The sequence below is a fragment of the Malaclemys terrapin genome, chromosome 3 (genome assembly GCF_027887155.1).
Source record: "Malaclemys terrapin pileata isolate rMalTer1 chromosome 3, rMalTer1.hap1, whole genome shotgun sequence".
NCBI lineage: Eukaryota > Metazoa > Chordata > Testudines > Emydidae > Malaclemys > Malaclemys terrapin.
The window spans coordinates 80,646,921-80,662,473 of NC_071507.1; the positions used below are offsets into that span (position 1 = coordinate 80,646,921).

The 15,553-nt window shown below is 41.3% G+C and overlaps 1 protein-coding gene across 1 annotated transcript in view; it reads left to right on the forward strand.

The window, feature by feature from the left end:
* GALNT2 (polypeptide N-acetylgalactosaminyltransferase 2) overlaps nt 1-15,553 on the forward strand; it is a 143,069-nt gene that overhangs the window by 103,516 nt on the left and 24,000 nt on the right. The window contains exons 8-10 of the mRNA XM_054024179.1: nt 4,461-4,548; nt 8,552-8,639; nt 9,823-9,926. Of these exons, the coding sequence (XP_053880154.1) occupies nt 4,461-4,548; nt 8,552-8,639; nt 9,823-9,926 (280 nt within the window). The remainder of the gene's footprint in view (nt 1-4,460; nt 4,549-8,551; nt 8,640-9,822; nt 9,927-15,553) is intronic.

Consider the following 15,553-nt stretch of genomic DNA (forward strand, 5'->3'; position numbering starts at 1 on the left):
ACAAATATCTTAGTGTGGTGATTGAATTGAATCAGTTTACATGATTGACATGCTGTAACAGCATTGTCACAGTTAGTGTAAACTGCACCTTTTCCCCTCACCGATCTCTCCAGAGTAAACCCCTCAGACACTGGGCCCCTGCCTTCTGTCTGGGAGTAGAATTTCATGATTCTCCCACTCAGACTGGGTTTCTGGGCTACAGCATCCCAGTTTACTTACCATGATTCCTGAACAGGCCCAATTGGATTTGGCACCTGCAAGAGTCTTCCCTTCAGGAGCTGTGGCCAGTAGGTGTAAACAGTGACTCAAAGCAGCTTTTTCAAAACAAAATTTTACATATAGTAGCATAGCAATCAGAGAAAAGGGTTAAAACAGAAGGTCTACACGCATATTGTCTTACCTACAGCTTGGCATTCCCTCAAAGCCTAGGGAAGTCCAGCTTATCCCAGGTACTTTTGCTTCTGTTGACAGGGGTTCCATCTGTTTCCCTGCAGACTCTCTTCCTGTTCTATGGTCCCCTTTTTATGCCCCTCCAAAGTTCCTTTGTCTTACCTGGGTCTCCTGAAGCTGGCCAAACCGGCTTATGTACCCCACTGGGGGAAGTCAAGGATAGGCTTCAAAGCAGATTGTTTGCATTATCTGTTAGGAACTGGTGATTGGTTGATGTAAAGCCATACTCTGACCTCTGCTGTGAGATGAGCTCCTGTAGGAGCTAATCCTTTGAAACCAGGTAGCAAACGTAATCATAATCAAATAAACAGGTACACAATATTCGTAAAAATAATACGGGTAGCTCTCATGTTCTTCACAAGCCCAGATATTACATCCTTTCTATTTGGCATTTTCTATTTCCTATATCTGTTCTATAAACAAGAGTTGCGTGCATATCTGGGGACAGTTTAATTCATGATCTCTGCCATCACAGCCTAACTGTAGACTGTATAAACTCTGAGTATCACTCTTATTTGACAGTGGTAGACTTTAAAACAAACGAGGTTTGGAGGAAGAAAGGATGGTATTGTGACTGAGTGAGACTGGTTCTATTTCCATGACTCTCAAATTTCTCATGTGACTTTCAGTGAGTCTCTTAAACTCTGTTTGCACAACAGCAAAATGAGAATATCAGTAGATCCTCGTAGTATTGTGAAGCTTAATCTTTGTAAAACCATTTGAAATCCTCTAGAATTTTTAAAAAGCAAAATATTTAGAATCCTGAGGATACTTCCTGATGGTTTAAGTACAGTATATGATACACCAAATTTGTAAAGCCTGCATTACTTCTCTACCAAATATTAAAATGAAATACTATATTACTTTGAATTTCCAGGATCTAGAGACTCATACTGTGTTCATACTTTATTTCCCTTCAACATCACCACAAAACACACACACCTTTTCAGTTCTATATGCCATTGCAAAGTATAGTGGAAAAACCTACGGAACAGAAGCAGCAGACTAAAAAATGTAACAAGATTTTCACTTAGCCTTTGTTCTGGTATTCAAAATGCCCATCAAACTGCCTATAGGATTTCAGCAATGGAAATTAAGTATCTTTTTGCATAGCAAATGCAATTTAACTAATGGCTATTTCAGGGGAGCCGTTGAATTTAATCTTTTTTGTGATACTAGTGTATGGGTATCCAAGTGAAATGGACCGGACTAGAATTCCTGGCATGTGGGAATCACGGATGGATATATATATAGTCAGCAAGCTGCCAGCTACCCCATTATGCCCAGCCCTGACCTAGAGGGCATGGCTGGAGCTCTGCTGTGTTCTGGCAGTCCCCTCCTGGTGTAACAGCCCCATATTGGAGAGCCACAAAGGTGGTTTGAGCATCTTTTACTGCCACTCAGCTGTGCCAAGCTGGTTCTCTGAGAGATGGGCTTAGATACCTCACTTTCAACTGAGGAATGAGCAGTATTTAGTGTGGATTTGGTTGCTACACATGGATATCCAGTGCTGGGTGTACTATAAAAACAACCAGATAGGCTCCAATGCTTTTGGGTGCCCACTGTGAGGCTTTCCCACCCCCACCCCACCCCGCCACTTACTTTTAAACAAGGAAGTTTCCCCTAGCAGTATCTCAGTATTTGGAAATATTTTTACCAAAGTAAAACAAACAAACACAATTTTTTTTAATTCAAACATCTTACTTTCTGGGGGGGTTCATTTTGGGTTTTTTTTTGTGTGTGACCCATTCCTATAAATTAATGGAATAGTTAAGATCCAGCATACTTGAACTGGTTGGAAAATTGACTGCTCATTTGAGAGCACAAAGGGATTCATCTAGTGCCAGTCTTTGTGCAGTTTATATCTAGTATTAGCTTGGCACAAGTGGATATATAAAGGGTGGGGGAGCAAAAAGGCTTATATTTTGCCTTTTCTGTCCTGTCCGGTGTCTCAAGCTTGATTTGTGTCTCTGGGTTTTTCTAACTTAATTAGACTAAACTAATTATTGCATTATTTGTCCATCTACTGTGAATGCAGCACAGTGTTCAAGGTTTAAAGTCTTTGATGAAGGGTCATACTTGGCCTATGCCACAACTGAAATGATATTGGTTAGGACCCTTAGCTTGAATTTTAACTACAGACCCAATTAGATTCTCCTTTGACAAATTTAGTAGGCTGTAAATTTCAGACATCCCTACTCACTGAAGGTAAGATGACCCGTCCGACTCCTGTAAAATACTCCATATTTCACAAGATTATAGGTACTTGTAATAACTTGCAGTGGCTACACTGAGATTATTAGGGAGTTAGCAATTAATCTTAAATGAAGATAAAACAAGGTGATCTATTTCATGACTTGGCATATTTAAATTGATTAGCCAGAGGAGTGAATACTTTACAGCAATCACTTTCAGTATATGCAATTATAATATTCTTGCAAAAGTTCAGTAGTGCAAGGGACAAAATGATTAATAACCAGTTAGAGGTGCAAAGTGTGGGGTGCTGAACCCATAATTAGAAGTTATATACCCTATTACTTTAAATGAAAACTAACCACATAAATACAGTTAAAAGCATGATTAAGAGATTTAGCTTTGTGCCTTATTTAACATGAGTGCTTACTTTATTATAGATTAATCAAAATAGAGCTCCTTTCCTTTATTGGATACCTGTTTACATTTCCATACTCCTTAATCTACAGGGATTTCTTGAGTTACATGTTTTGGTCCTGCCCCTAATTGATGGCATTCTGTTCAGAAATGTTATCCATGCATGTCATCAAAGTGATGCAATCTGAATCTTGCATCTGAGCACAGAGTTCTGGTACTATTACTTTGCATGCAAGCAATTATTTTTCAAGATAGGTCCTCATTTGTTTGAACAATCAGAAGTTATGTTTGAATGTGTTTATGTTCACTCAACAGAAAGAAATGGAACATGCCAAGCTATCACATTTGGAATATCACAAAATCAGTAGTTTTAAGTACTAAGACCTTACCAAGATCCTAATGATTACATTCAGGGGTAATGGGAAAGCAAGTTTTGTGAATTTGATGAAACACTTTGCATTTGAAGAACATGTTGTTTGGAGTAGCATTCAAAGCAATTCAAAAGCATTCAAAGCTGGTGGGTGCAATAGCTATCCAAAGGGTTTGTTGGTAGCAATTAGTTACTTTTCATGGATTTAATATTTTGACATTCTTTTTCCTACCTAGTTGAGTGCACCTCTACCCTGATGTAATGCTGTCCTTGGGAGCCAACAAATCTTACCACATTATAGGTGAAGCCGCGTTATATTGAACTTGCTTTGATCCGCTGGAGCGCATAGCCCCGCCCCGCCCCGGAGCGCTGCTTTACCGCGTTATATCCAAATTTGTGTTCTATCTGGTCACGTTATATTGGGGTAGAGGTGTATTTGAATGTGGAGTCTATTGACCGCCTTAAGAATCCAGGTTTCTTACATTCTACACTGGCATGTAACATTATCAGTGCTAGTGAAAGGATCTCCTGATGTAGCAGGGTCAAAACATTTTTTTTTTTTCTTTTTAAATTGGGTTAAGGTGGTAGACTAGCAAAGACCTGGTGAGTACTGCAGTATACTGGATTGCAGGAGACTTGAGATCTGAATTCTGGAGCAGCTTTGACACTCTTGTTCTTTGGGGTAGTTTTAAGCTAAGAATGGTGCAAGTGCTTCTGACTTGCCTTCTGAGGTTTGATGTGCAGTGCAGTAATGTCTGCTTCAGGATCAAGTCGAAGGGAGAAGATTAAATTATATAAAAGTAGCCTAGAATGAAGATAAGACGAGGCAGCTGCTTCTGGAGGTGATGGAGAGAACTCTCTCTTGCTGAGAGAGCTGATGTGAGAGATTCTTTCTGACTGTTCAGAGTGAGTCAAAAACAGGAAAAGGGATGTTAATGGTCTCCCACTAAATGGTTCAACATCTCATCTTGCTTGAATCTTTTTCTATTGATTTCATTATTTCAATATTACTTTTTAATATTTATTTTAGGACAAGACCAGAGTTGTGTCTCCTATAATTGATGTAATTAATATGGACAACTTCCAGTACGTGGGGGCGTCAGCTGATTTAAAAGGCGGTATGTACCTGTACTGGAATATGAGTCAACAAAAAATTAATGCATCAAAGCGCAAAACATAATTGCTGCATTCCCAGAACTGACAGCATTAATGTACCCTTGTTTCTTTTCACACATCAGGTTGGTGTTTTCACAGTCTTCCTGGGCTTAGACTGGACTCAAATTGGATTCTGATTCCATTATTTGAAAACTGTTTCTTTTGAGCCATAAACAAACACTTAAGGTTTATACTACCCTGTTCTCAGGCAAAACTCTCACCGATGTTTCTGGTAATTTGTATACATTTCAGGAGAAGCATATGGCCATGGTATTTGATTCTACTTTTAGATAAGGCATTTATCACTATATAGCTTGGCAAGTCATCAGTAGTGTTGTGCTTATTGATTTTTTTTTTTCCCCCTCACACCCTGCCCCCGATGCATGCATGCAGATTGTTTATTTAAAAATTAAAACTGAACTCTCGTCTCAAACATTTGGACTAAACTGTTTGAGAATACAATCATGAATTGTATGCATAGGTAGGGTACAGTGGCTACCTTAAAATAATGTATACGGTTGGAAAGATTCTACCATTCCATTATTCCTTAATTTTATAATGGAGAACTCTGTTAGAAATAGTAGAATCTTTCTTTCAAAATAATAAATTAAAAGCACTCCCTGAACCTATTGTGTGAATAATTGACTGACAATAAACACTTTATACAGCACCTATAAAACTTCAAACCAGGGCTGAGTTCTTCGGTGCTGCCATTAAAATACAAGACAAAGCAAAGTGGATGAGTAGCAACCCTGGAAACTGAACTCTGTTCACATGACAGGTACTGTGTAAGCAGTGTCAGTGGAAACTCCTTCATGCTGATCTCTAAGGTGTTTCAACCATGGCTTAGAGGGGATCCGTTCAGGGAGGATAGTTCAGTTTCCATGCCCATTTAGTCTTTAGTGTTTACTGAGACTGCCACTGCATTTGCTAGTTACATCGGCTGTCTTAGGAATGATCCCTACTGATGAAACTAGACTGAATATGGTCAGTCTTCACTTCAGACACTATGCTTGAGTGTCAAGTTCCAACCTGTGACCTGGAGATGGGAGGCTCCTTATCCCTTTATTAATACCTGGAGGCATGCAATTTCCCCACAATTATAATACTCGTTATTATAAAAAAGGTAAATAACTGAATTCTAAATGTATACAACATTAGCACTTCCTAAGCATTTCGGTGGCGGTATGTATACATGTGCCAGTTTTCTAAAATATGCAAGTCTAGTGTTTTTGTTTGCCATGCTTTTAAATTCTGGATATCCTGGGGAAGAGAGGGTAATGGTGCATGGTGAATGTATCTAATAGCCTGCTGCTACTCCTAATGTTACTCCTATGGAGCTGTGGTTCCACAGTCCTGCCCACTTCCCCTCCATCAGTTTAAGCATGTGGGACCGTCTGCCCTCATGGACTCAAAAGGTGGGATTTGCCTACTTTTGAATTTTAGCAATAGAAATGATGCATGTTCAAACTTTTAAAAATAGATTAGAGGTCTGTGTTACATGAATTTGTGGTGTCCCCCTGTTCCCTGAGGACAGACACCAATCACAATCACTGACATGTGGCATCTTTGGCCATCTCAGCAAAGGCCGAAGACTAAGCATGGAAACTGAACTATGCTTTCGTCCCTAGATGTAGTCTCTCCACGTCATGACTAGGCATGGGAAATCTTACTTATACTGCTTTTATACATGATCTGTGGGGAAAGAACTTAATTACCCAGGGCTAGTAGTCTGTCGTCTTTTCCAAACGCTAAATTCATCATCATCATCATAGTCTTTTTTTTTTTTTTTTTTTTTTTAAAGGGTGGGAGAAAGGGGAAAAAAATTCCTTACATTCACTTCTAAATCTGACCACAGTTTTCAAATCCATGTATTTTCATCTTTTTGGTCCAAGACAGTTTTCAACCTTTTCATACTGTTAATGTTGTAAAAGTGTTGTTACCTGTTGAAAAAAATCTTTTCAATTACTGTAACAGAATGTCATTAAATTAGATCTAAACGCTTAGTGATAGGAGTGTCCATAAATTATCTTGCATATGAAGGAAGAGGAAATACCTTTTTCACATGAGGCCTGCACTTGAGTGATACAGTACATATAAATGTGCTGTTTAAAATAATGCATGTTATCGAGTCAGTGATCTCACCTCATTGAGCTCAGGCTTTCCCCAGTCACTGAAGATGGTGAAGCAAAAACAATACTATCGTTAGAAATGCTTTCTATGCTTATTCTGTGTGTTGTTTTGTAACACTCTCCTGCGTTCCAGAAGAGACCCCTTGTGTTCAGTATAGGGTATGGCACTATTGAGACAAGAGTTATTGTGCATTGGAACAGCAGCTACAGTACAGGCCACTGTAATTCAAATCATTTTATGGAGTACAAAATAAATTTGACTTAATAGGATACCAAGTATCAGGGTACATTTTTCTTGTTGTGATGGAGACTTTGTTATCTAATGTAATACTACTTCCTTTTATATCTAAAAGTGCTTTTTAAGGGATGAAAGCTCTAAATATAATGTGGAAATGCTTTTTAGTTTTTATAGTATTAACATTTTATAGGAAATTCCAAACTTGTAAAGAGGTTTGCCCCATTGGCATGCTTGTCTGATGAAAGACTTCAGAACTACTACTCACTTTCTGTGAATATAAAATTAATATAAATAATCGTGGGGTAGAAGATGGATTCAGCTGTCTTCATTTTGCTGTCCACATTAATCCTACCAGGCAGAAATCTACTGGTACGTGTTAAGGATCCTTAGTGCAATAGAGTTGGTGGGGCAAATGTTTTCTGAGACAGTTTTGTCCTTTTCCTATTTATCCCATTTCTCCAAAGGCAAACTGCTATACCTCCTTTCAGGAAAGGAAAACCTCTGATCTCTGACAAATCTGGAAATCCTCCATTAAATGACCTCATGTGTTCTAAATGCTTTTGGTAGCAGGTGTAGTATGAATAGCTGGCATGTTAGCCATTACGCAGTGAGCATTGTAGCTTTCTCTAGTATCTTTTTATAAACCTCCATGCTTCAGGGCATAAGGCTTCCTCAGAGAAGGGGGGGTAGGAAGAAATTTTCACTATTGACCAGTTATCCTATAGCCGCTGTTTTTTTTTGCATCTTCTTCTGAAGCATCTGGTACGAGCCACAGTTGGAGACAGAATGCTGGACTGGATACGTGACTGGTCTGATGTAGCTTTGGCAGTTTCTGTGCTTGTTTTTCTAATCTTAATTCACAAAGCAAGCTGTCCAAAGAGAGGTTTTTCACCATTACATAAAACAATTTTGCTAAACATAAAGCACTGCATCTGAAGGTTTTAACATGCCATATTTTCTAAGCATGCAGTTAAAGAAAGTGGCATAAGTAGGTTTCCAAACTAGGTAGGTGGAAAAAAAAATTGCAAATCTGTTGTGACATCCAGGAGAGTGCTTCATGTAATAAACAGAGATGAACAAATAAACTGCTGTGGGAGTGGTATGTATAATCTGACTAATCAGATTATAACTATGGTAATGACCTCTCATGTGTCCATGATAACTGACAGTTCTTCGTTTGATGCTCTACTTAACCAGAGGTGTATGAGACTAGATCCATACCAAGGATTTTTGTTTCTCATTTAGTGTTGCTGACTGTGGGTTTTAAAATACAATATAGAAGTATTTCAAGATAAATTTAGTTTACATTTGAGCCCATTTCTGTGTCATATCTAGTTTCTTCTCTTTCATCCGAAATCTTATTTGTTCCATCCTTTCCTTTTCATTTCTGTTCTCTCCTCAGATGTTTCCCTGAGCTCAGATTTTCATTTGAATCCTTATGTTAAACTATTCATTTTGCGCTAACCATCTAATCTGAATGTCAGTTCCCAATAATTTTAGTCAGAAATTCATCAGTAAAGGCTGAACAATGAATAAAAACTTCAATTAATTAACTTTCAGTTTTTTTTCCTTTCTGATTTTTTTTCCCTCTTGTAGGCTTTGATTGGAACTTGGTGTTCAAATGGGATTACATGACACCAGAGCAAAGAAGAGCAAGACAAGGAAACCCAGTTGCTCCCATAAAGTATGTTCCTGTCAACATTTCCCCTCACAAAAGAATGTTATAGATATTTTAAAAAGTGCAACTTCCTGAGCTACTATCTCCCAAATGTTGTCTTCCACAAATGATCCCTAAGCTAACTGATAAGTGCTAGGGAGTTCTTTTATGAAAGTTTATATGCAAGACAAAAACTTGCAGTACTGTAATGTTGTTCCAGAACATTGCATGAAGCAGAGTCATCCATTACTTTTCTCCTTCCCCATCGTTCTACCTAAACTTACAGTTCTTAGTATTGTTCAAGCTGGTGTTGTACCACATGGAACAGAAGCAAGAAACTGATAGTACAAGTCTGTGGATTTGAATGGAAATAATCACTGTTATTCATTGTTCAGCTTCCATTATTGATATACATAAACAGCAAAAGTCTGATGGCATTTAATAGTTAACATCAAGAGCTTTTGATTTATCCCTTTTTCTAGAATGTGTAGAACTATTTTTAACCAGTTGGTTGGCCTGTTAAACATCATAGATTAACTATCAACAGTTAACTATCAGATGTATATGACATGAACACATTATAACATATACTCTGTGTACACCACTTGGCTTGACATACATTGAAAAATGTAAATGGACCGAGGCCTATTATGACCGAATGGACTACTTCATTTTCCCCAGCTGCAGAAAGGGGATATTGACCCTACCTCATTGGGATAATGAGGCTTAATTCTTTCATTGCTTGTATAGCACTCTTGAGACCCTCAGATAGAAACAGTTATAAGTGCAAAGTAACTATTATTTCTAAGGATCTTAGTGTACTGTCTGCACTTATAAGATGACCCCTTCTTTCTTGAATTGAAACTAATCTCTTTATTGTGCTAAGACTATGGTAAGGGTTTTAAAATTCAGTTTGACTCTGAGAATACATGTCCTATATAAAAGGAATATGAGACCTGACTAAGGATCTGGAAATAGAAACAAATTTTATCTATATAAGCCATGAAGCAGTATATTACTTAGAAATGCATACCACCACACTAGTATGTAGTGCTATACAAGGAATAATGACTAAATGCTTTTAAGATAAAAATATTGCAAGGCTACTTCAAGTAGGCATTCAGCCTTGAAGGCTCAAATGGTAGAGAACGATAAACTGGCAGATGATTAAATATTTAACTTCTGACTTTTCTCCCTTCTGTCTCTTTAGAACACCAATGATAGCTGGCGGGTTGTTTGTGATGGACAAATTCTATTTCGAAGAGTTAGGAAAGTACGATATGATGATGGATGTGTGGGGTGGAGAAAACTTAGGTATGTACATGGCTTTCTTCTGTTTGTACAGAGAGAATTAAAATGATCGTTAAGACTAAGTGGATTATTAGCAAAAATTCATAGACAACCAAGCTTCAGTTTAAAATAAAGAATTAGAATAGGGTAGGACTAGCATGTTGAATATGAATGACTGAGAGGGAAGCATTTGTTAACTATACAATTCAATTATTTTTGTGAAAAGGCAGGCCAATAAAATGGAAGTAAGAAATTACAGGAATACAGATTGCATTTTTGAAAAATAATTTCCGGTATAGCTCTAAAATGGCATTCTCTTCTAGCTAAATTGATTAAAATGCTGCAGTGTCTAAGTGCCACCAGTTTAAGGGGCTTCTTAAGATGTTGGTGAAATTTAATCATGTAAAGCAGAACACAAAAGTTCATGAGTTTAATCCTCTTATGTATACTTTAAGAAATCAATTAAAATGTAGCTGGCTGAAGACTGATCTAATATAATTTTTTATCATCTGTCCTAGTAGACCACTTGGCCCTAAGTTTAAGATAGTTCTATTATTTTGGGGAAAAACTGGCCTTTGGCAGTGTTCTAATTCATGTTCTTGGGCTAAGGGTGATATTTGAGCTGAATAATTCTGTTTTGGTGGTTTGGATTACAGTAGCATGAAGTTTTTTGCTTCTGCTAAGAGTGGTGTATTCAAAAACATTTTTCATTGTGACAACTTTTTAGAGCTTCCAATTTGCTGTTGTCTTTACTGAAGGACTATATTGAGCATCTTAGTCATTTTTTGAAATAGTTTAATTTAGAAACCAGTTACAGTTCAAATTTGTGCACTGAACATGCAAAGTACACTACTTTCAAACTTTTAGTGTGTTGTCATCCATCCATCCATCCAGGGTTTTTACATACACACTTATTTAAAGCCTTGGAGTGCATTTATCTGAATCTGTTGTCAGAAGTACACTACAGTAATACAAATAATTCCAACATTCAAGGGTTGGAAGGATTGTCTGGTGTGACTTCCTGTACAACACAGGCCATGGAACTTCGCTAAAATAACTCCTGGCTGAACTAGAATACACATTCTAGTATTAAAACACTTGAATCAAGAGTTTGGCTTTCATGTTGATTGTGCATTACTAATGTTGCAATTATGTCACCTTTTAAAAAAATTACCAGGAAAGTCATTGTAAAACTAATACTGCACGTTGCAGTTGACTTTACTTTAACGGAAAGCATTTTTAAACCAGTGCATACACTATTACCCTTGAGCCAGTCAGTGTATTTTAATGCCCTTCTTTCTTTACCTGCTGAGGGAAGGTTCCAACAGCTCACTCAGTCCTTTTTTCCTTCAGTGGGAACACAGCCATGAGATCCCTGTCCAAGCACTTTTTCTCCTGCTGTCGCACACATTCTCCATACGGTTTCCTTTCATTTCATCTCCCTGAATACTCTTTGGGCCCTAATCCAGCAGAGCACTTAAGTACATGTTTAACTTTAAGCATGAGTAGTCCTATTGCCTTCATGTGCTTAAAATTAAGCAGGTGCTTAAATGCTTTGCAGAATCAGGGCTTTGATGGGGGGCGGTGAGGGCAGGCTGGAAGCTGTAATTCTCTCAAGGTGAAGAGTTCCTGAGACTAACAAAGACCTGCTTTATGGTGCTTCCTCTGTTCCCTTCTCCCCATGTGGAGGGATGTGAGGGAAGCTAGAGGCAATTCTGAAGACTTCCTGGCAGTGACTTCTCTTCCTATTATGGGTGTCAACTACTGCACAAATAAAGTAATAGTAGCAAGTAATGAACTTTCTGCAGGCGTCACATGATTAGTCAAAAATCAATTGGCAGGAAAAATTGAATATCCTTCATTTTTCTGTTTAAAATGCACAATACGCACACCAGGTACTTGATATCTACATTGTACAGCAGTGGACATCTAAATGTTCAATCATCTAACTTGCTGCAGTAATAATATGTCTAGATTGATTGGGAAGTGCTGCAAGTAAGTAAAACAACTTACTGGATATTTAAAACATTAGTTCTAAATGTTCTGCTGAAACTTACTGTTTAAAACTTAACATTATTTCTATTGAAATATTTCTCCTGGATATCCAGTTGAGAGAACTAAAGGAGGTTTTATTTACAAACATGTACACTTGACTCTATCAATTATAAAATGGCCTTGTAGTGTTTTGATGTCTATTTAACCATTATTTTAAACAATTAAGAAGTGGTGTATTTTTTTGTCATTGTTAAATACAGTATTTTTGTTGTGTGACATACAGAAACTGGCTGTAGATCAGTGACCTTAGCTTTGGGAACCCTATTCCTAAGAATAACAAAAGAGCATTGCAGAGAAACTGAAGAATTTGAATATGGTGGGGAATAAGATATACTGCTAACACATTTGGATCTAAACTCAAGTTTAGAGGTTCTTCTTTGTAGTGGTTTGATTTTGTTAAAACCAGTTCGTAAGCAAGCAAGACTTCCTTCATAGTTTTTATATTAGTGTAATGCTACAGCAACAAGAATGAGTCTGTTGTTGAACGGATCTATACAAATATCATTACACCATTGGGGAATATGTAGTTCTTCGAGTGATTTGCTCACGTGTATTCCACAATAGGCGTGCATGCTTGCCACGTGCGCCAGCGTCGGAAGTTTCTCCCCTAGCAGTACCCGTAGGGGAGCGCCCCAGTGACCCCTGGAGTGGCGCCTCCTTGGCGTGGTATAAGGGGTGCTGCGCGCTCCCCCCACCCTCAGTGCTTCGGAACTGCTCTGCTCCAGTTTTGCTGTAGCTTGTCCCCAGAACTCTTGTTTGTTCAGTGTATGTGACCTGTAGTTAGTGCTCGATTCGTTTTAGTTTAGTTTAGTTGGCGCGCCCAGGCTGGGGCATGCCCCACGCCCCAGGTTTTAAGTTGCGCAACACTTGTAAGCGCCTGATGCCAGTGAGTGATCCACACACAGACTGTCTGTTGTTTGGGTGAAACTCATCTCAGTGATTGCTGTAAGATTTGCAAATCTTTTAAGCCTCAGACCAAGGGAGAGAGAGACATTAGGCTCTGGGTTATCCTCATGGAGTCAGCATTGACCCAGACTCCAGCGCGCCACTCCAAGTCGGTACCGGGCACCGCGCTGTCAGAGTGCAGCAACCCCCCGGCACCATCTACTAGTCGGCACCGCTCCCTGTCCACAGGGCACGCCAAGAAGGCTAAGAAGAGGCCTTCTCTGCCGCGGCACTGGAGTAAATCTGGGTAGAGACTAGACCCATGTTGGGCAGTCCTTGAGCCCTATCAGCCTCTAGTCCTCCGACTCAAGTCGAGCAGAGTAGCCCGGCCCAGTTGGAGCAGACTTCCCTGGATGTCCGGATACCCTCCACTCTGGAGGCCCTGCAGGCAGCCCGGGATGTCATGTCCATGCTGGTACCAGGAGCACCACCACGCTCCAGAGGCAAGCCGCTGCTGGGATCTCCGCAGTCGCCCCTGACTCGGTCAAGGGAAAGTTCCGTGTGTAGCCCACGTGGGTCGCCGTCGACTCCCCCCTGGTTGTCTGGCTGGGTTCCGTCTGACAGAGACTCCAGGCACCGCTCTGCCTCGAGGAACGAACACCAATGGGACCAAGGTCCTCATCTCGGAGGGACTATTGTAGCTGGTCGCGTCACGAACGTCAATGCTTTTGCTGTTCATCGTCCCGCTCCAGGACCCCGCCACGGCACCACTCCCGCAGCCCCGGGTGTCAATCGCTGGCGAGTCGCTGTCACGGATCCACCCGTCAGAGCCAATTGCCGAGCAGCTGTTACCGACGGTACCAGTCCTCCACGTCACGGTCTTGGCCACCACTCCTCCCGGTCCAGGGACAGTGGCAGGTCGTACATCATCCCGGCCTCCCTTCATAGCCGTCCATCGATGGGTCAGGCCACCCAGGCTGAACATCCCGCTCCCCCGATGTTGCAGCAGGTGCAGTGGCACCGGACCCCATGACCAGTGCAATGGTACCAGTGGGCACCGTGGCCCCCGATGCAGCCCCCGGTGGGGGTTCGCTCGGTGGCTGGAGCCTCAAAGGACTGTCGGCCTCTCTCTCCCGGCCTCTGAGGAAGGAGTCGGTGAGACATACATCCTCAGCACCGTGCACGGAGACCGACCAGGTGGTAGACCCTCTGGTGACGGTAGACATGCAAAGTATGGCACCGGCCTCCTCGCCCTCCCCTGATGAGGCGATTACGGCCCCTCCTCTCTCCATCCCGCAGGAGGACTCAAGGCCCACCAAGACCTATTAAAAAGGGTAGCGTCAAGCCTCAACCTCCAGGCAGAGGAGGTGGAGGAGCCCTCGGACTCCCTGTTTAACGTACTTTGCCCCTCAGTACTGGGCAGGGTGGCCTTGCCTCTCCTGGTCGCACCTCTCGTGGAAGGTAGCCTTCCTGGTGGCGATCATGTCGGTGAGGCGGGTCTCAGAACTCAGGGACCTGACCTCCGAGCCCCCGTACATGGTATTCCATAAGGATAAGGACCAGCTCCGCCCACATCCTTCATTCCTCCCAAAGGTGGTCTCTGCCTACCACATAGGTCAGGACATTTTCCTGCCGGTCCTCTGCCCCAAGTCCCGTGCGTCCAGTGCGGAGCGCCACCTCCACATGCTGGATGTGTGAGGGGCTCTGGCTTTCTACTTGGAGTGGACAAAACCGTTCAGAAAGTCCTCGCAGCTGTTCATTGCCTCGGCCAAATGCATGAGGGGTCGGCCAATCTCCACTCAGCATCTCTCCAATTGGATCACGTTGTGCATCCATACCTGTTATGGCCTGGCGGGAATCCCCCCCGCCGTCAATTGTGAGGGCACACTCAACTAAGGCGCAGGCCTCGTCGGCTGACTTTTTGGCCCATGTCCCCATCCAGGATGTGTAGGGCTGCCACGTGGTCTTCAGTTCACACTTTCACCTCACGTTATGCGATCGTCTCCCAAATCAGGGAGGACGCCAGGGCTGTGCTCCGTCCCAAGAATTTGTGAACTCCTCCCACCTCCAACAGATAGAGCTTGGAATCACCTATTGTGGAATATACATGAGCAATCACTCGAAGAAGAAAAGACAGTTACCTTTTCCATAACTGGTGTTCCTCGAGATGTGTTGCTCATGTCTATTCCACATCCCGCCCTCCTTCCTCTCTGTCGGAGTTGTCTGGCAAGAAGGAACTGAGGGTGGGGGGAGCGTGCAGCGCCCCTTATACCATGCCATGGAGGTGCCACTCCAGGCGTCAGTAGGGCGCTCCCCTACAGGTACTGCTAAGGGGAAAAACTTGCAACACTGGTGCACATGACGAGCACACACACCTATTGTGGAATAGACATGAGCAATTCATCTCGAAGAACACAAGTTACAGAAAAGGTAACTGTCTTTTTTTCTGACTGTTTGTGCCTTTTTGATAAAATCACAGATGTGCATCAATTCAAAGGTGAATAGTTGGGACCATATTCTAATAAAAAATATATCCCGATGCCTGCGATACGTAATGGGTGAGGGAGGGGGGCAAATAAGAAGTTTTTTTAAATCTTCCCCCAATATCTTGGATTTTAAATGACTTAAATCTATTCAGATTTTAGCTGCGGAGTTAGTTAAAACTGCAATGAGTTTGCACCTTCCCTATTTACTTCTCCCTCTCTGCCTTT